This window comes from Monocercomonoides exilis (genome assembly GCF_001643675.1).
Source record: "Monocercomonoides exilis strain PA203 chromosome Unknown scaffold11-1913109, whole genome shotgun sequence".
NCBI lineage: Eukaryota > Preaxostyla > Oxymonadida > Polymastigidae > Monocercomonoides > Monocercomonoides exilis.
The window spans coordinates 1,315,526-1,334,668 of NW_027150556.1; the positions used below are offsets into that span (position 1 = coordinate 1,315,526).

General features: G+C 34.1%; 7 protein-coding genes across 7 annotated transcripts; 3 read left to right on the forward strand and 4 right to left on the reverse strand.

The window, feature by feature from the left end:
• Window positions 1–1,214: 1,214 nt before the first annotated feature.
• On the forward strand, window positions 1,215–1,715 carry MONOS_12700 (uncharacterized protein; the record flags this gene model as incomplete). Its single annotated transcript, XM_067865342.1, has 2 exons — window positions 1,215–1,335; window positions 1,540–1,715. 2 exons carry the CDS (start codon window positions 1,215–1,217, stop codon window positions 1,713–1,715), a joined length of 297 nt encoding a protein of 98 aa, XP_067731679.1.
• A 2,886-nt stretch (window positions 1,716–4,601) lies between these two features.
• MONOS_17276 (uncharacterized protein) lies at window positions 4,602–6,055 on the forward strand (the record flags this gene model as incomplete). Its single annotated transcript, XM_067870180.1, has 7 exons — window positions 4,602–4,642; window positions 4,735–4,801; window positions 4,861–4,939; window positions 5,044–5,049; window positions 5,286–5,477; window positions 5,619–5,724; window positions 5,899–6,055. The coding sequence occupies 7 exons, from the start codon at window positions 4,602–4,604 to the stop codon at window positions 6,053–6,055; spliced, it is 648 nt and encodes a 215-aa protein (XP_067731680.1).
• Window positions 6,056–6,537: 482 nt separating this feature from the next.
• MONOS_12315 (uncharacterized protein) lies at window positions 6,538–7,464 on the reverse strand (the record flags this gene model as incomplete). The annotated part of the gene is made up of 1 exon (XM_067864926.1): window positions 6,538–7,464. One exon carries the CDS (start codon window positions 7,462–7,464, stop codon window positions 7,018–7,020), a length of 447 nt encoding a protein of 148 aa, XP_067731681.1. The 3' UTR covers window positions 6,538–7,017.
• A 51-nt stretch (window positions 7,465–7,515) lies between these two features.
• Window positions 7,516–8,580, reverse strand: MONOS_12314 (uncharacterized protein; the record flags this gene model as incomplete). The annotated part of the gene is made up of 2 exons (XM_067864925.1): window positions 7,516–8,245; window positions 8,312–8,580. 2 exons carry the CDS (start codon window positions 8,578–8,580, stop codon window positions 7,516–7,518), a joined length of 999 nt encoding a protein of 332 aa, XP_067731682.1.
• A 5,548-nt stretch (window positions 8,581–14,128) lies between these two features.
• On the reverse strand, window positions 14,129–15,814 carry MONOS_12313 (uncharacterized protein). The gene is made up of 7 exons (XM_067864924.1): window positions 15,655–15,814; window positions 15,517–15,559; window positions 15,198–15,375; window positions 14,943–15,101; window positions 14,717–14,857; window positions 14,522–14,608; window positions 14,129–14,433 (listed from the first exon to the last, which is right to left on the reverse strand). Exons 1-7 carry the CDS (start codon window positions 15,728–15,730, stop codon window positions 14,329–14,331), a joined length of 789 nt encoding a protein of 262 aa, XP_067731683.1. The 5' UTR covers window positions 15,731–15,814; the 3' UTR covers window positions 14,129–14,328.
• Window positions 15,815–15,934: 120 nt separating this feature from the next.
• Window positions 15,935–18,683, reverse strand: MONOS_12312 (putative calcineurin A; the record flags this gene model as incomplete). The annotated part of the gene is made up of 6 exons (XM_067864923.1): window positions 15,935–16,979; window positions 17,133–17,473; window positions 17,601–17,758; window positions 17,840–17,970; window positions 18,026–18,244; window positions 18,401–18,683. The coding sequence occupies 6 exons, from the start codon at window positions 18,681–18,683 to the stop codon at window positions 16,291–16,293; spliced, it is 1,821 nt and encodes a 606-aa protein (XP_067731684.1). The 3' UTR covers window positions 15,935–16,290.
• Window positions 18,684–18,743: 60 nt separating this feature from the next.
• On the forward strand, window positions 18,744–19,139 carry MONOS_12311 (uncharacterized protein; the record flags this gene model as incomplete). The annotated part of the gene is made up of 2 exons (XM_067864922.1): window positions 18,744–18,852; window positions 18,913–19,139. 2 exons carry the CDS (start codon window positions 18,744–18,746, stop codon window positions 19,137–19,139), a joined length of 336 nt encoding a protein of 111 aa, XP_067731685.1.
• Between the last annotated feature and the right edge of the window lie 4 nt (window positions 19,140–19,143).

Below are 19,143 nucleotides of genomic sequence, written 5' to 3' on the forward strand. Positions count from 1 at the left end.
TTGAATCTCTTCCAAGAAACATAAATGAACAACATGAACTGCACTTTGTTTTTGATGCATCAAGAATTTGAATCCCAAACCATCCCCAACAACAACTGTTATCATTAAACATTCGAAAATATGTCGATAATTCAACTTTATCTTTCTGAATGCTCTTGATAAGAAAAAAAAAACAATAAATTATTCAACCATTTTTTCAAAATAACATGGATCAAAGGATTGAAAAGTTATTTTTTTATTTTTTTATTTTTTTTTTATTTTTTTTTGTTTTTTTGTTTTGAAAAATAGCATTTATTTAAGAAATACAATATATTAATAAACTTATAGAAAATAATTATCCTAGATTTAAATAGTTTTTATAAAGATCAAAGGTGTCGATTGATTCCTCTTTTACCGGTTTATGAAAGACATCTTTGGTTTAAAGTCAGTTTGAAGCTTTTGTTTTTGAAACAATTCTGATGAATTTACCATTTTTGTCCAAAATCTCTGGCATGAGCAGAATATACGCGTACCTCTCAAATTAGCTTGAAACTTTTGTGAATGATTTATTATTAATTGTTATTAACATATGTGCAAACCTGACCTTGCGTAAACGAGTTGTTGATAAATTATGAATTTTTTATTTTGGCAATTTTTTCTCAAAAAATGGGTGAGATCAAAAATCTTTAATAAAAAAAATGTCAAAGATACCAGAAACAAAAGACGTGATCTCAAACATGAATTACTTGTTTGCTAATTTGGAACGTACTTGGAAGTGGATTTTCGAGCATAGACTTCTTCCTGATACTGGGGAATGAAAACACTGCAAATTGAAAAAACTATTGTGCAAAAGAGACAACGCATATTTTCTAAAGTGCAAAAAGTGCCTGAAAACTACATCTGTATTAAAAGGAACAACATTATCAAAGGCAAAAACAACAGTTAATAAGATTATGCATGTGTTTCTGCTGTTTTGGCTGGAATTAAGCATTTAGCAAACTTGTTTTTTGTTATATCTGGATAGAAACACCGTTTCATACTATTATAATATTTGCAGGGAAGTTTGTGTTGATGTGCTATTCAAGAACCCAATAAAAATTGGAGGAGTGGGGAAGGAGGTGGAAATTGACGAAATGTTGTGGAGAAGAAGGAAATACAACAGAGGAAAAAGGAAAAAGCAAGTTTGGATTTTTGGTGGTGTAGAAAGATCTGAAGAACGTTACAAAAGATCTTTTATGGTGGTTGTTCCAAGCAGGAACAAGGAAACTCTACTAGCAGCTATCAAAAAGCACATTTTACCTCAAACAACTATATACAGCGATGAATGGAAGGCGTACAATTGTCTAGATGAAGAAGGTTTTATTCACAAAACTGTTTGCCATAAGAGACATTTTGTCAATCCGGAAAATAAATCAGTATATACAAACACAGCGGAAGGTTTTTGGGCGCATTTTCGGAAATTTCTTCCCAGATTTGGAATCCGAACAAGATTTCTACAACAATATATAGCATCTTTCATTGTTCGTTCGATGGGTTTACTGACTTTTAATCAACTCGTAGAATCTGCAATTCATTTGAACATTGAAAACGAAGAAATGGTTGCAGAGGAAGAAGAAAATGATCCAGAAAAGGCTAACGAAGAGGAAGAAATCCCTGATATGGATAATCTTCCTGATGATGACACAGATTTTGGTGCAGATGATGGAGCAGACGCATCAGAATGGTCTGATGACTAATTCTTTTTAACGATTTCATACACTTTTTAGAAAATAAAAAATAATTAAAAAATATTTTCACCCATTTTTTTATTCAAAATTTGCAAAAAAAATTATTCATAAAAATACAACAAGCTATTTGCGCAAGATAAAAATACGATAGAATGATCGAGTATTACAACACCTTTCGTCATGTCGATTATGAAGTGTTTTCTTTAGGTACGCGTATATTCTGCATTTGCCAAATCTCTTCACAATGACAAACAACCTTGGAAAAATCAACATTTTGAAAAAAAATATATAATTTCAAAAATTATCACTCCTATCGGTTGTTCTTTTAAAAAATGAACAAATGATCTATTTTTTGGTTCATTGAAATTTCATATTTTTTATGAATTTTTTCTATCGATCTGAACAATATCTCATTCAAACTAATTGAGAAAACAAAAAATCTTCATAGTGTGTTTATTTTTTTAATCAAATTTGATAGTTTTTTTTAAATTTTTGTGAAAAAATGAAAATTTTCAATGAAGCTGAAAATCTCACATTTACGGATTTTCAAAAAAAAATGTGTTTAGCAGACAATAACCTTAAAAAATATTGCGGTTCATTGAAAATTCTTTATGAAAATAACTGAAAAAAAGAAGATTTTTCATTTGCCTTAAATTTTTTTCGAATAATAAATTTTCACCAATTATATTTATAAAGAATGAAACATATTGTTAAGCAAAAAAATACAACTCGTCTTATGTTCCTGACTTAAGAAACGAAATCGTTTTTTCTGTTTGCATTTTGTGAAAAATGCGTGAGAAATAGTGGAAACATATTGTTTAATAATTTGTGTGACGATGGATATTTTTTTTCAACAGACTACTAAATACAAATAACTTTATTCACAAATAAAAATTTACCACCTAATATTGACAACTGTTTGAACACACTTATTGAAAATAAACACAGTCTATTCCCAAAAAATGGTGATCTGTCCGTTTTTAATGTCGATCATTCCTCAAGTTAAGATTTTTATTGGATGTCATTATTGATTGGCGTTAATATTATTGAGTTTCTAATTATAGCTACATTTATCATTTTTATTCCTTTTTTCAAAGCATGCAACAAAACAAAAATATATTTCATGTATTGTTCACTCTTATTATGAAATTATTCTTTTTATTATTGTTATTATCACTTTCAAAATATGGGTGATCATTTTTGAAATCATATCTTTTTTCGGTGTGTTGATTTAACAAAGATTGATTGTTTTTTGAAAGAAATTATTAATTCGAAAAAGAAGAAGAATGACAATTGTTTTAATAAAATAAATGGTTTTTCCGAATCAAAGATAAAAATGAATAAATAAGCCTTTTCACTTTTCGATTTTTGTTTATAGATATTCAAGTTATATTTTTACACCGAAATTTTTGAATGAATCAATATGTTTTCAAAAATAATCACCCATATTAAAGCACAATGCATTATCTTCTTGTGCAGTGTTTTCCAAATCTCATGGATAAAAGCGAAGAGGGCCTCAGAATTGCATTTTCATAAATCTCCGAACCTTTGCCAATCAAAAAATAACCACATGTGTCAGAAATATCTAAAGAAATAATGTGTATTTAGGTTTGTTGTTTTTGATGTCAAATACACCAATTAACGAATATTCCTTTGTATTTCGTTGTTTGTGGCGTAACGATTTTCTTTCATTAGGATATTTTGGACTTTGTATTTTTAATCTTTGTTTTTTAATGTCTTCAGTTTCAATTTTTATTTTTCATTGGTTTCAATTATTTCGAAACTTTTTTCCAACAAATATAAAGTCTTTTTCAAATTTTTTTCATCGATCATATAGGGGAAAATATGGCACTTCAAGCGTTTTCAGTGAAAAAATTTGCAACTGAAAAGAAATGATTTCTAAGCTTGAGAAATGAGTTTCGAGAATTTATTTATTTGAAAAATTTAACTTTGCAATAGAAAAATTTTCACAACTTTCGTTTCTTGAATATTTTTGAATAATAATTTGAAATCTTTATTCAAAACAAAGATTCTAAATAAACTTCGCATTTTATAATACATGTTTATATCAAAAACCATATATCTTAAAAAAGATTGCATTATAAACTGATTTCCAAATTAATATGAGGAAGGTAATGAGTCACAATTGTTATAAAGGGTTATTGAAAATTTTGAAATTTCAATTTGAGAACACCTATAAAATTTTTGTGAATTCTCGGAATCAGTTAAGATTCTCGAAGAATAAAGATATGATAGTGAAATAGCAAATTAGTTTTTGAAATTGCCTGAGTCTGTTTTTTTGATCAGCAATGAAAATCAGTTTTAGAGGATTATTCATCAACAAAAGGAAATTAAAAATAAAGTTTAAAGTTTCAATGTGTTTGCTATTTCTTTTTTACGTGAATTAATTTGTCAACCTCCAATTTTTTGAAAAGAGAAAAGAAAATATAAAAATCTTTATAATTTCATTTTTGAATGCGAATATATGTTTGCTCATAATAAATATTTTTCAGGTATTAATAACGATAGTTCAAAGCATCTCATTTTGAAATTTTCGTATAGGAAAGTTATCAAAAAGGATATTCTTTTGTTTTTTTTGTCAGTATTTCAAAAGAGAACTGGATGCCGAGATGCAATCAGAAGATGGAAGTTGCATGTTTTTAATATTCAGTAGGAACATGGGATGAAAATAAATTCAATTTCAAAGCATTTGGAAGAGAGGGAAAATTGAAGAAGAATGCCAACAATTGGACAGCTCTTGGAAAGAAAAATGCAGAAATATTTTTTTGATGAGGAAAATGGATGAAAACATAGAAAGAAGGATATTTAAGGAGAAAAAAGGAAGATGGAGAAAGGAGCACAGGGAAACAATGGAAAAGGAGATTGACTGCATTAATGATTGAACAATTCTCTGCTTTTGCAATAGGGAAGGACAGGTCTTCTTTTTTAAGGAATTTTCATAGTCGATGCAAAACCAATTATTTTCATATTATTATTTCTTTAATCATTTTTATATTCCGACCAACAGCATTTTTTATGTTGAGCGCTATTGCCAGGAACAATTCATTAAAAGTTGCATTTTTGCGAATTATGTGGTTTCTTCTTCTTCTCCTCCGATTTCTTTTTTGACGATATTTTTTTTTAAATTTGGCAGCTGAAAAGAAGGTCTTTTTCGTATTTGAGAATTTATCGTTTGAATAGCCATCAAATTCTCATGCAGCAACTTAGAATGAGTTTGCCATTTTTGTGATTCAAACGGCAAACATCTGTGTTCAACTGTTTTCCACTATTTCCTTTTTTTTCAATTGTATTTGTTGGCTAATGAAAATTTTACCAGAGAGAAGTGCCTTTTATTTTCTATCACACACCAATGCAACTCTGCCATCCTTGTTTTGCCTTCAGGAAAGAAAGCCAACTTTCTTTTGTTCAACTTTTTCAGTTTTTTTGTAAATTGTTTTTTCAACTTTCAAAGCATCCAACTGTTCGACCTATAAAAATGATGAGTTTTCTTCTTCCTCCTCTTTTTTGTTCTCTTCTTCTTCATCTTCTTCTCATCCTCCTCTTCATCTCCATCTTAAGTACCTTCGGCTGCTTCATTAGCATCCACTTTTGATCTTCGATCTGCACATATTGTTCCAAACTCAGGTGGTTTTGGTGGATTATGCGTTGCGGAGGGGATCGGGAATATAAGTGAAGGAGGGAACTTGGATGAGAAAACGGGAAGGCTGTACATATTAACAAACGACTGCTCAAAAATGCTTGATTCAACTGGTTTGCAACTTTTGTTTAATAGAATTTCATCGTCATTCTCTGTATTTTATTGCAAAAAAATATTTCTTTTTTGTATTTTTCAATTAAAATTTATCCATTTTCATTCAGTATCATTGTTTTTTTTTTTTTTTTTTATTTCAGCATATTTCATTTCACTGAATGCGCAGATAGCTGCCACGCACAAGCGAGGGACAACAGAACTGTTAACCAACCAGCATTTGGAAGCAGCAACAGCTGTGCGCATGTTGTTTTCAACAGCAGCGCATCAAAATTTTGTGTGCTGAGATGCCATGATAAAGCTTACTGTGTCAAAGCAGCCGACATTTCATTCATCGTGGGCGCAGTGAATCCGCTGTCCAGGAAGTCGGAGAAAGACCAATTCAGGGAACGGAAGAGGTGGCGTGAAAACCCGCATTTCGAGGTATTCAAGAGCAGCTAAAAGAAGGAGATGGAAGCGGAGGGAAACTTGGGGCAAGGACGTTGAAGGAATCGATGCTGCCAAAGATGATTACAACGAACGAGGACGATCTCTTAGCGGATCCGAGAGAACAGTTGTTGAAGCAGGCGAAGATTGCTAAAAATTTGCTTTACAAATATGATTGCATTGAAATTTCAAATGTTTTTCATAAATATTTCATTATTTCACGCTTTGTGCAAAATTCATTTTCATGGTTATCAAAACCTATTCTTCAATTTGTCAATTGTTTTGTTGTTAAAACAGCTCACAAGCTGATGAACCCCTTGAAAGAGACAGAGAAACGCTTGAGAACAAACTACGGGCCTGAAGATGCAAAAGAAGAATGAGCTAATTTTTTTTGCATCCTTTGGAATGTGCCATTCACATCGAAAGAAACTTCCACTTCACACAAACTATCTCATTTCAAACATTTTTTTAATGGAATTATTTGTTATGTGTGTTGTCATTTGTGAATTTTCAATGCTTTCTTTTTAATATGATAAATCCAATTGATGACGAGACTTTTCTCAGGATAATGATAGAAGAAAGGACATCTTCTTGTTCAACAAAAAATATCAACATATTTAAACAATCGGATTATTCAAAATTCCATGTGCATGAATTGAAATATGGATAACAAAAAACATCGTTCATCCAATTTAAATGATAACAATTTAATTGATGCAAAGATTAAAAAAATAAACAATAGAACAAAATCTCTCACATAATGATGGTTAACATTAAAAAAACCAAGAAAGTTCTTATGAAAATGGAACAAATTTAAAGCTGACCATAATTAACAATCGGATTGTCTAAAGTGCTTATTCGTGACAAGCCATGAAGACCAGCCTTTGTCAAGTCTTCTTTCTCTCGCGCGCTTTTCACAAGCCCACCCCCAAGCCCAGCCAACCTCCCCAGCGCCGTCCCTCTTGCCACAGCCCCGTTCTTTCCATACACCCTCTTCTCGATCCTTTTCTTCTCTTCCCTGCTCAGCTCAGAAACAAACGCACAGTGCAGCATCTGCACTGCCACCGTCTCCAGCGCTCGCTCTGCTGTCCGCGCCGCAAGTTCCACCGACCGCTCTCATGCAACAAACCCCACAACCCCCGCAATGAGATGCCCGGCCAGCTGGAACAGAACACCGCACTTCCCCTCAAAGTCAAACGTGATGTTGTGCTCCTGACAGTTCGAAAAGAACTGCCCGTGCGGCACACGCGACAGCTCCGGCTGGTAGAACGGCTGCACAATCACAAAGCTGCGTGTCGCTGCTGGAGAGAGACAGGCACACACCCGTGCAGAGGCGCTGGCTGAGCCACACGCCGCCTGAGGGGACACTCTCTCCACACCTGCCACCTGTCGCGGCGAGGCCGACCTGTGTGCTCCGCTCGAACAACCCTGAGGCCGAGCACAGGCAGAATGCGCAGAATCAGAGGACGGAGCACTCACATGCAAAGCGCCTGTGCCGCCGCGGAGCGGAAGGAGGTAGTTTCCAGACGCAATCTCGATACCCCCCTGCAGCAGATACGACATCCACCGGAACACCAACAACGCTGCTTGCGGGCCCACAGAAAGATCCACCACTCACATCCGCAGCGACTCCCACTCGTCCACAAACACACAATACGAAACACTAAACACCCCAATCATCCCTTTCCCGTGGCACACTTGCCCGATCGCATACGTCGCATCCCGCAGAGCGATCGACGGCACACTTTCCTGCGGCACAACCTCCCCTATCGCAACAAACTCGTCCATCCTCTCTCTCTCTCTCTGCCTGTCCGAACTCAATTGCAACGACACTCCATCCGATGCCAAACATCCACCCCCACCCCAACTCTCTTCTCTTCTCTTCTCTTTCCTCAAAAGCAGTCTTTCAACAATTAATGTGACGCTCATCGTCCCGTCTGGCTGTATCATCCCTTCCACAACCGGCTTCCCCACAATCCACTCCCGCTCCGCACACAGCTCCACCAGCGCCCCCGTCACCGTCATCGTCACCAGATAGTCCCGCCATCTCCCATACGCACTCTCGTCAACCAGCATCACACACTCCGGATGCGCAGGAACACTCAGCAGCGATGCCACATCCAGAATCTGCCCCTCTTCTTCTTCTTCCTTCTCCAAATCAATCGAACTACCCTCTCTCCCTGACTCCTCATTCATCCCCAAACCATTCGCAGACATTTCCACTTGTTCAACATCTTTCACCGCTCCATCTGAACTTTCATCGAAAGTTATACCCAAAGACCCATCTGCTGCTTCTTCTTCTGCTCTTGATATCTCCTGTTGGATGCCGTAGGCTGATGAAGTGCTGCACACTTAGGGTTCAACTGAATGCTGCTTGTCTGAACCTGCCTAAGCCTCTGCCTTCACAAACCTCAGCCAACTCAGCCCAAGCGCCTCCACAACCAGCAGCACCATCGCTTCTTCCAGCTTCCTCTGTTTCTCTTTGATTCTCTCCACAAAATCTCTGTGAGCAGTCTGATACCCGCCTTTCTCCTCATTCCCATCACCTCTCTCTCTCCCTCCCTTTTCTTCTCCATCTTCTTCTCCCTCTTTACCTCTCCTTTCTCCTTCCTCCACCTCTTCCCGTTCCTCCAGCTCTGCCAGCGCAATCGCTGCATGAAACAGAACCACATCCTCCATCCTCAGTCCCGCTGCCGACAGCCCCTTCTCCACAATCTCCCCCACTTCACGCACTGCAACCCCTTGCTCCTTCACTTTTTCACCCAGTTTCGTCCCTCAGCACGCATATTATTCGGAGATCCAGGCACCAGATGTGCAATTACGAACGAAATCCTCAGAAGACTAGGTTCATTTTTGTTAAGTTAAATATAATTCACTTCCTCAGCCCTATGCTCTGCTTCTTTCATGATTCAATATCCCTCAAAACAGACTTTTTCACATAAGGGGAATTAGAAGAAGAGTGAAAAAGAATCTCCGAGAACTTCACATTGTTCTGCAACATAACACTTTTGATCAGTAGAGTGCGCTTTATCACAATGTTTCTTCAACATTGCTTCTCGAGCTCATTGTGATGGCTTCTTTTGACTTGCACAAATTCCACCTGCATCTGGCAAAGAAAACTTCAAAGGAATTTGATAATGTTCATCATTCCTTCCCATGCGAATGAAGCAGTCATCGTTTACAATCTTTGCGTATGAAGTGTGAGAGGAAGTGAAGAATATTCATCCTTTGATATCGATGCATCTGACTTACCAGTTTTCTTTGCATCGGAAATGGCGAAAAGAGAAGGTTTGTTGTGTATTGCGAAGAAGAAGGGGAGAATAAAGAGAAAGATTATGAAGAAGATGAAGAAATTGAAAATACCAAAAGAAGAGGCGATTAGTGAGATGTCTTTTCTGCAAGACTATTTTTTGAGATAAACCTTCATATCAGACAGAAGCTCCATCAGAAGTATAAGCACTATATTAACATTCGGATAAGAAAGGAAGATCAGCCGAAAAAGCTCTCGTTAATTGGCAAAAGGGCAAAAAGATCAGTTGTTTTTCAAGTGAAAAGAAAAAATGTGAAGAGGTGAAGTTGGCAATGAATGAATTACTGTTTGGCACCGACACCACATAATCAAATGCTTATAAAGCGAACAAATCAGTCTAAGAAACATAGAATGCTGCAGTTGCTGCTTTCTGCTCATCTGTGATTTTTGATAAAAATTGACTTTCATATTATCTCATTTCACATTTCTTTGCTTCCTTATTAAAGCTCAGGTAATTGTGCGAAATATTTTGAGAGATCATTGCCCACTAATTATTCAGAAAGAAATATCTTCATAATTTCCAAACTTTTTGAATTTTTTGAGTGATAATAAAAAGCATAAATATGTTTCCAAGAGTGGATTAGTTATTTTTCATCGTATTTTGAAAAAATCAAAATTTAAATCTTTTGTGGGAATGATCAAAATTTATAAATGTTCAATAACATTTGAGCAAAGAATAATGTGACTGAAAAAAGTGGATTGCTTTGTTCAACTTTGCGAACTCCGTGCAAATATGAAATAAAAATTTTTTCAACAGGTCGTGCATAAAATGCTTGAAAGTCCATATTTTCCCCCATATAAATATTCAAAACATTTTCATTTATTGCTCATCTTTCTGATATCTTTGTTTCAGAAAAAATCGAAAAAAAACTTTATGAAATAAAAAGGATATCAATTGTTTTATTTGCAAAAAAAAAGTCGGAAACAATTAATTAAAATGACAAAAACTTGTACTAGTTTTTTAATAACCTGCACTTGTGGACAGATAACATTTTTGACGTGAGTAATTGTTCTTCTGACCTCTCTTGGAGAAATCTCTTTGAAAGTTTAAAGAATAGTGAAAATAAAGTGGTTTTCACCTTCCCAACAAAGAGATTGTTCCTCCACTCTCTTTTTCCAAAAACCGAAAACATTCTCAATCGGATTCAGAATTGGAGAATAGGCTGCATTGAACAAAATATGATTGCCTGCATCCTTCACAATTTCGTCTGTTTGAATGTGGTGAATTGTTACGTTGTCCAAAATGATGACACAAGAAACATTTTTTTTATTAAAAGCAGAATTTTTTTGAGGTGGACATCAAATGATACATGGTTTGCTTTTCCAAGTTCAATTTCTGAGTGGAGTATTCCTTTTGTTGATATTGACGTGATAGCTGTCAAACACTGATGAATAGGAAACGGTGGAATCAACACCTTTTCACCCCTTTGTGACCATCCATATTTCCGAATGCATTCAATATTTCAGGACGTTTCGTCAATGAGGAATGTCATAGCGCCATCTCTTTGATATTCGAAAAGCTTTTCCACAAAAGCAATTCCAATGGATTTATTTTCCTCTGTATTTCCGAATGAAAATCTGACTGTTTTTCTTTTTAATGAAAATTGTGGATATTTCTGAGTATTTTCGTATTTTTCTGTAAGCAAACGATGAATTGTTGTTCTTCCTATTGTTCTTCCTGCAATTGACATCTCTTTTGACAATTTCCTAATAGGTGTTAGAGGATCTTTTCGTAGTTTTTCTCTGATTATCTCGTTGAATTGTTGATTGAATGCTTTTTGCTTTCTTCCTTTTTGATTTTACGGGAAGGAAATGTCAATTCAGCTTCTCAATTTTGAGAGACACATTGATGTGGTTGTTATGGTTAATGCTCATTCGCTAGCGTACCATGATTCTGATTTTTCTTGAACGTATTTCCAATAGAGAAAAGCAAGTTTCATTCTTTTATCAAGAGTTACAGGTGTGTAAGAATATCACTTTTTTCGTTTTCCAATGCATTCTTCATTTCGCAGCTCCTCGTCTTTTTCTCTCTCTCTTCCTTTTCCTTTGTTGAGGCTTTTCCTCTTATCATTTGGTGGATTAATTCTTCTAAAGGATGAATAATAGGGCAAATAATTGATACCACTCAAATTTTTTCAAACAGTGGGGGCACTGTTCTTGATATTTGTTCCTTATTTTAATATTTAGTGTGAACATCCAGTGCATGAATATTCTCATTGCTCATTGTTTTTTAATAAACCTTTTCGACAAGAATAATTTTGAAGATATGTGTTAGTCAAAAAAGAAAATATGAAAAAAGATGTATTTTTCTTTTTCTTTCTTTTTTTATTTTTCTTTTCTTTTTTTTTAATGATAATATTGAATTTTAATTCTGTTTCTAAAAAAAATAAATGCTCACAAAAAAGAGTATCCATTTGGGTCATTATTTTTAAAATCATATATTTTTTCGGGGTATTGATTTTTCTAAGATTGTTTGCCTTTGGGAAGAGATTTTGTATCCAAATGCTAAAATTATCACAACTGTTGCAAAAGCAAATGCATCATCTGAAATAAAAATAAAGAGGACTTGAATGTGCCTGTTCACGTTTCAGTGTTCATATGAAGATATTCAAAAGAAATTATCGAACCGAAAATTTTGTGAGAATAAATCTGATTTCAAAAATAATCACATATTTGACAGATATAACTTTTCAATGAACTGATCTTTTCAACAGACCGACATTTGTCGTTCGACTGATCTCGACAAAGATTTGTATAAACAAATTGAAAATTTTTTATATATTTTAATATTCTATTTTTGTGTTTTTGTTGATTGGAAATTTATTATTAATAATTCAAATAATAAAATTATTGAATAACAAATAACAATATTTATATTTTTGAAATGGGGCAAAATATTTTGCTTCTGCCATTTTCATTGAAAAATAATGCACATTTCATTGACTTTTTTGTCTCATTAAAACACAATAAAAATAGTTCCATTTTTTGACATTCGTAAAATGTTAAAAAACTTTTTGTTTTGGTTTCAAAGATGCCTGTTTACAGATATCAAAATCAAAAATTTTTTTTGAAATCTGAGGCAGTGAAATAAAATTATAAGTGAAGCAATTTTTTAGTGCTTTGCGCAAAAAAAACTTGAAAGTCTGTATTTTCCCTTATATGGGTAATTCTTTTTGAAAAGTTGCAAATGTTCATTTTTCAAATAATTCAAAAATTTTATATTTTCCTCAAATATTTGTTAACATACACCAAATTTCACAAAAATAAAATCTTTTTCTTGATAATGCAATTTCATTCATTCTTTAGAAGATTCATTAATGGAAACAGAAATTTGAGCAAAATATGTAAATTTTGAGTTATTTAAAAAATTAAATATTTGCGACTTTTCAAAAATAATTGGGTGATTATTTTTGAAATCATATCTTTTTTCGTGTTGTTGATTTTTTATAGGTTTTTTGTCATCAAGAAAAGATTTTGTCATTGAAAGCTGAATTCTTCACATCTGTGTCATTGACAAATGTTTTTACTCAAATAAAGATGATGATGTCATTTGTGAGTCTTTTCATTCTTCAGTGTTCTTTTTTTGGATGTTCAAGTGTAATATTCGAACCGAAAAATATGAATGAAAAAAAAGATTACGAAAATATTCACACACTAACCTATATCAATTCAGAATTCACGTGATTTTTTCTTAATCTATAACAGAAATATTATCTAACAATTTTGTCAGTGATTTGTCGAGATACTTCGTTAAAAGTCGGTCTGTCGCAAAGGTCTAATTCCTTTATCTGAATTTCATAAAATCGGATATTTCTGACAATTTTTATTTTAGGGATGTTCAAAATTTTTAAAACGAAAAGATCTACATTTTATATAACAGACTTAATAATTTAATTTATACATAAATATGAGTACAAAAAGTTCGTCATCCAACTCGATGTAGTCTAGTCGGTTAGGATTTAGGATTTTCACTCCTGAGACCCGGGTTCGATTCCCGGCATCGAGGAATATTTTTGAAAAATTATTCTATTTTTTATCTCAATTACCAAAAAATACATAACAAGTTAAATTGGAGAATTTGAGAGAATAATTGGAAGAACACGATTTGATCATTTCATGCAAGGACTTTGCGTAATGCTTGAAAGGATAACATCTCAAACCCTTCATGCGTTGAATCTTGGTTGAAAGGTTTTATTTTGAAAATAACAAAAAAAATATTTTTGACATTCAATGTTATTTTGTTCATTTAACCAATTTAAAAAGGGGAAGGAATGATTTTATGTTGTTTTATTGATTTTTTGTTTTAATGTTTTTCTGTCTTCTCTTTATTACGTGCTTTTGTTCAAAATTTAAGGAGAAAATGAGGTTTACGATGCGAATTTGGTTTTGTTGTAATGAAAGTATTTATTTTTCAAACAGAAAATTGTTTATGTGTGACTTGCAATTAATTGCTTTTAGCACAACTTTCAATTTCTCTTATTGCTGGAATTGAAATATTTTTGTTGATGAGGTGACCGGATTACATGAAAATTGTCTGATTGTATTTCGTTTTTGGAATTTTTGTCCAAAAAAATTTTTTTAGAATTATTCCCATGGTATTGAGAATAAGCAAATAATTTCCAATTATGACGAACATCACGGTGAACATTTTTGACAATTTTTCTTAACAATTAAAAATTGAATTTTCATGTTTCGAAAATTTGCTAAATTTTGACTTTTCACAGAAGAATAATTTATGTAATCATTTTCACAAAAATCACTTTAAAAGAAAATGCTCAATTTATCATATTTAATTACAAAAACTCTTGTTTTTGACTGCTTAAGATGCTGTTAAATAAATTCTTTTTTTCCATTCAATAATGTTAAATAGCAACTTATCGTTTTTCAGTATTTTGAAATAAAAATTAAAATCAAGAATTTCATTTGCTAGCTAAATGTTAAATATATAAAAAATTTTTTCCCCAAATGAAAAAACTAAATAATAATTCAATAAGCTGTGCTTATCACGTGAAGTGAATTAGTTGATGTTGTAAGTCTATATTTTCGAAAACAATGAACAGCTGTTCCAATAGAAGCAGTTACACAAAAACACATAAACAAAAAAATTGATTGAAGCTTCACTGGAAATGATGGAGATAATGAAGGCAGTCTGAAGTGAGAAGAGCTCCGTGGAATGTATCATTGAATTGCTCGAGAATTTCTTTTGCAGATTTTTTTGTCAACTTTGCGAAAATTTATCAAATGTTTCAAACAAAATCAAAGAATAATCGTTAAAATGCTATCAATATTATTAATTATTTTGAATCATACTTTTTTCCATATGCACGCAATAAACAGTCCAGTTCGTCCAGTTCCAGAATGACAATGGACACAAACGCGCTTTCCTTCCTTTATCAGCTGGGAAAAAAAATTGTAATAAATTACATTTTCAAATGCAAACAGCACAAAAACAGATGAAAGAAATTCGCAAATAAAAATGTTTTTTTCAAAAAAAAAAAGGCACACGTCAATGATTTCATTAACCAAACGGCCATATTCTTCGAACTCTGGCGGAACGCTCATATCATCCACCTCATAAACATGAATTGGAATTTTTAGACTTTCATAATAAGGCAGGAGTTGCCTATTTGTATGATATTCCAATTCCTAATCAATACGAATACAAAAATGATTATTAAATAAAAAATGTTAATTTATGATAAAAAAATTATATCAATGAGAACATTCAAACTTCCTTGTGTGCAAGAATAACAATAACATCAAAATGAAGCGCTTCAAATTCTTCACGTATTGTACCTGCTGGATCAAACATTCGTGATATGGGCATGGGGCAGCGCCATATCGGTTTTTCAATAACGGGCAAAATAATTTCTTGTACTTTTCTTCCAACCTTAAAAATATATTCATTAATAACAGGAAAAAAAGAAAATGAAGCAAAATCAAAAGGGAAATGACAACGAATTTTATAAAGTATTTCTTCACAAACTCCCCAATCATCAGTGTTTGGTATCTGACCTTTTTTCAATTCTCTATCTATTCGAGGTTCCCAGAGTATTGTTTTTGATGGGTCAAAATCATCCAGTACAACATATGTGTATCTAAGATTTGTATCTGGAATCTGCAATTTGATTGTCCAAAAAGCTTTTGCAGTGTAAATCATTCGTCTGAAAAAACAGTATAAATAAAAGAAAAAGCAATATGGAAGCAAAAATAAAGTTTGCAATGAACATCCAAAAATTGTTAATTTTATAAAAGTATAGAATGAGCTTTTTGCTTTTAGAAAATGAGAATGAAATGTGTCAAACAATGATGGATTCGGCCGCCAACATCCAAGTTCCTTTCCTTCTCCTAAAAAATGATGTCGTAAATAAAATACAGTTTCATTGAAATGTAACAACGAGATGATAAATAAAAATCTTTGGGTAATCGGTAATCACTCAAACCAATAACATAGCAATTCTGCCCCCATTTCGATTCAAAACGCAATGAAAACACATATTCCCGAAGGGGTGTTTCCATTTATATATATGTTTCAGTAAAAGAAAAATTGAGACTTACTGCCACGCCAAAAGAAAGTCAAAGAAAATTGATCTTTTTTGACAGGCCCAAAGTACGTATATTTGAAGAAAAATGTTTTGACAAACTTATAAATTGCTCAAGCGCATGTATTTTGAATGGAAATCAACATCAAACAACATGTAATTTTAACATCATACAAACAACTTTGAAAAGTAATTCAGGTAATTTTTCTCGATTCATCAGAATTAATTTTACACTTGACAAATAAAAGGATGTGGAAGAATGAATAAAGTTGAAAAAATCATCAGTAGTGAAAAGAATTCTAAAAAAGCACAAATAAAATTGGCAATTAATTTAAAAGGAGATGCAACGTATAAAGTTATGTTGTTATGAAAAAAAAGTATTACATATTCATTGAAAAAAAAGTAAAATTAAGAAAATTATTTGCTAATCATCAGGTCGCAAGCCAAGGATCCTCAGCCGCTTCAAAAAATACATCCATTTGGATTATACTGCTTCCTATTTGCATTTCGCTCAATCATCGCAATCCTTCAAGCGCCTCACTTCTTTGCCGACTTCCCTTCTTCCTCAGTCGCACCAGCCCCCGGCAGATCCAGTGTGAACGATTCACTTCTTCTGGTTCCTGCGCCTGCTGTCTTTGTACCCGCAGCTTTCGTCGAAGGAGAAGAAAGGCGGGCGGACGCTGTGCTGGGCGGGCTGGCGGAGGGTGTTTTGAACTGCTGGTCGCTTGAGAGGCGGCGGAGATATGTTGATACTCTCTTTCTCCCAAAGGCAAGCGACTCAGCTGACTCGTCCTCGTCGCTTTTCTTTGCATCTGAAGAAGAAGAAGAAGAGGAGGAAGAGGACGATGAAGGTGTTGCGGAAGAAGAGGAGGAGGAAGAAGGAGAAGAACCATCTTTGCCTTTCGAAGACGTGCCATATGTCAGCTCCTTCGCTGCCTTCTCAGCTGCCGAGTCGCTCTTCGTAGAAGGTCTTGCCAAGTTCGGCTTATCGACTTCCATCGCCCTCTGGAACGAGGAAAGCGCCTCTCTGATGGCTGTCTTCCCTCCAAGCAGCAGCCCCTTTTGCAGTGTGCCGTCTGAAAAGCCCTTCAAAAGCACAACTGCCTCATTTTCTTGCCTGAGTGTCTGGAACATGCCACACAGACGAGCAACTGCGTGGATTTTGGTGGTGATCTCCCCACGGCGCGCTGCCAGTGATGTGTCTTTGTCTTCGCCTTCGCCGGGTGCTGATGTTGAGAAGAAGAAGAATGATTGTGAAAAAAGCAGCAAAATTTAATAGGGAAAGATATGATGAACAGATATAAGCAAAGAAGAAATAATTGATATAAATGAATTGTGATAATTAAAGAAAGAAAGAGAGATAGCCTAAATATGCAGACTTGAGCAGAACTTGAGTATTTCCAGGAGCATGGATGCGATGTTCTCCGCTACGTAAGGGAGAGAGAGATGGAAGACGTCGATGAAGTTGGGCAAGAAATACGGGTGGGGCGAGGCAGAGAACTGTCTGAAGTGGATTTTCTCTTTCTTCACAAGCAGAATGGCAGCCTGGTTTTTGAAGGAGTCCACATAATTGGGGCAAGAAAACAGGGTGATGACAGTCGGGAAGGGGTTTGTGCCGGAACGAGGGAATTGCATTTCGAATCCTGTGTCTTTGCATTCGTGGCCACGCACAAGAGCCACAAGAGAGTTGGCTCGGAGAAACTGGCGGACGGCGGTTGCTCTGAGAACAGGGAGAAAAAAAAAATAGATAAATGAGAGGTGGAACGGATGAAGAGGACAAGGATATATTCAACAGATAAATGATTAAGCAAGTTAATTTTTAAATAGAAACATTTCAAAATACAAACCCGTAATAATACGAGCAATTTCTTGCAGAATTATCAATGAAAGTGACTGTGTTTGAAGGATCAAGCTCTGCTGGAACTGGATCAGACCACAGCATGTCTGTCACCATTCCTGTGTCCGGAATCTCTCTGAACCTGTTGATGCCATTAAGAGCATCAATCTGAAGAAACAAAAGTTAAACGTGAATTGAATAAAGTTTTACAAAGAATTATAAAAGAATTCATAAAAAACGCAATCCAACCTTTTTCAACTGAGGTGATATTCCTGCATGCACGCAAAAGAATCTCTTTTCTCCAATTAAAGCAGCAAATGGCATTGTATCGAAAACAGACAAGAAAGCATAGTACACATCACTGTTATATTTGTAAATACCTACAAAAATATAAAAAATAAAAGATTACAATAAAAATAAATAAGTATAGCAAACATTCACGCTTGAAGTTGAAATGTTCGGTGAGGTGTTTGCTTTCATGGTTCCCACGAATCATGAAAAAGCTTGTTGGATAGTTAATTTTCAAAGCAAGCATGTGAATAAGAAGTTCACATCCAAAAAATCCACGATCCACATAATCTCCGAGGAACAAATATGAAAACTCGGAAGGATCTCCACCAACTTCAAGCAACTTTAGAAAGTCATAATAAGATCCTTTAATTATAAAGAATAAATATTTTTTTTTTATCACAAGAAAAAAAAAAATATGAACATGGCAAATTATATTGCAATTCAAATGTGCAATCGATAAAGTAAATCAAAGTTCAAGAACAATGAATATAACGACACTTTTTAAAATACAAAACAAACCATGAAGATCTCCAGCAACTCGAACTTCTCCGCTAATATCAAGCACATTAGGTTCTGTTCTGAAAATTTGTGCAGCCATGTTGACTATAGTTGTAATGTCCGAAATGTTAATTCTACCCTCTCTTACAAAGTGTTCCTTTAAAGCAGGGATATTGATTTTATTTGGAGCCATGAACAGGACGGAATGGTCCAAAATATCTTTTGCTGGTTCAGGAACATCTGAGCAAGGACGGCTAATTGTGTCAAAAGATTCACCAATGTCGACTGCTGGAGCAGAAGTCATGAAAATAAAACAATTTTAAATATTATGTTATGCATTTGATCGTAATAATTAAAAAAGTAAATGGAAGATGTAGAGTTTTTCCAAATGCTTGAAGAAGCTTCAAAAGTTAATAAATTAGTTAAGTCTGTTATTGCAAGTGCTGAAAGAACTATTGCAGATGGAAGAGAAGGTGTTAAACACTTTTTTTTTGAGTTTAATTTCTCTAACATTATATACTGCGCAAAAATAGAAATACGAGCTCAAAAAGAATTGTCCCAGCAATTCAAGCCGTTTTTAGGAGAAGGAGCTCAACGAAAACTTCCATCCACAACAAAACACGAACAAATAACTTCTGCCAGTCAAAGGGCAAAGGAGACAGCATCAAGCGATGAAAAGAAGCGGCATCAGAAACAAAAATTAGAAGAATCTATTTTAAGTGATGCTTCATCTTCAGAAGATGCACTTCCATCGCGATAGATCA

What these genes read in the sequence shown, in the direction of transcription:
- MONOS_12313 (XM_067864924.1), bottom strand. Translation starts at nt 15,730, where the DNA reads ATGGAAACACCCCTTCGGGAATATGTGTTTTCATTGCGTTTTGAATCG. An exon ending in TGGCGGCCGAATCCATCATT is followed by an intron (nt 15,376 to 15,516) that starts GTTTGACACATT and finishes CTGTTTTTTCAG; the next exon opens with ACGAATGATTTACACTGCAA. An exon ending in CAAACACTGATGATTGGGGA is followed by an intron (nt 15,102 to 15,197) that starts GTTTGTGAAGAA and finishes TATATTTTTAAG; the next exon opens with GTTGGAAGAAAAGTACAAGA.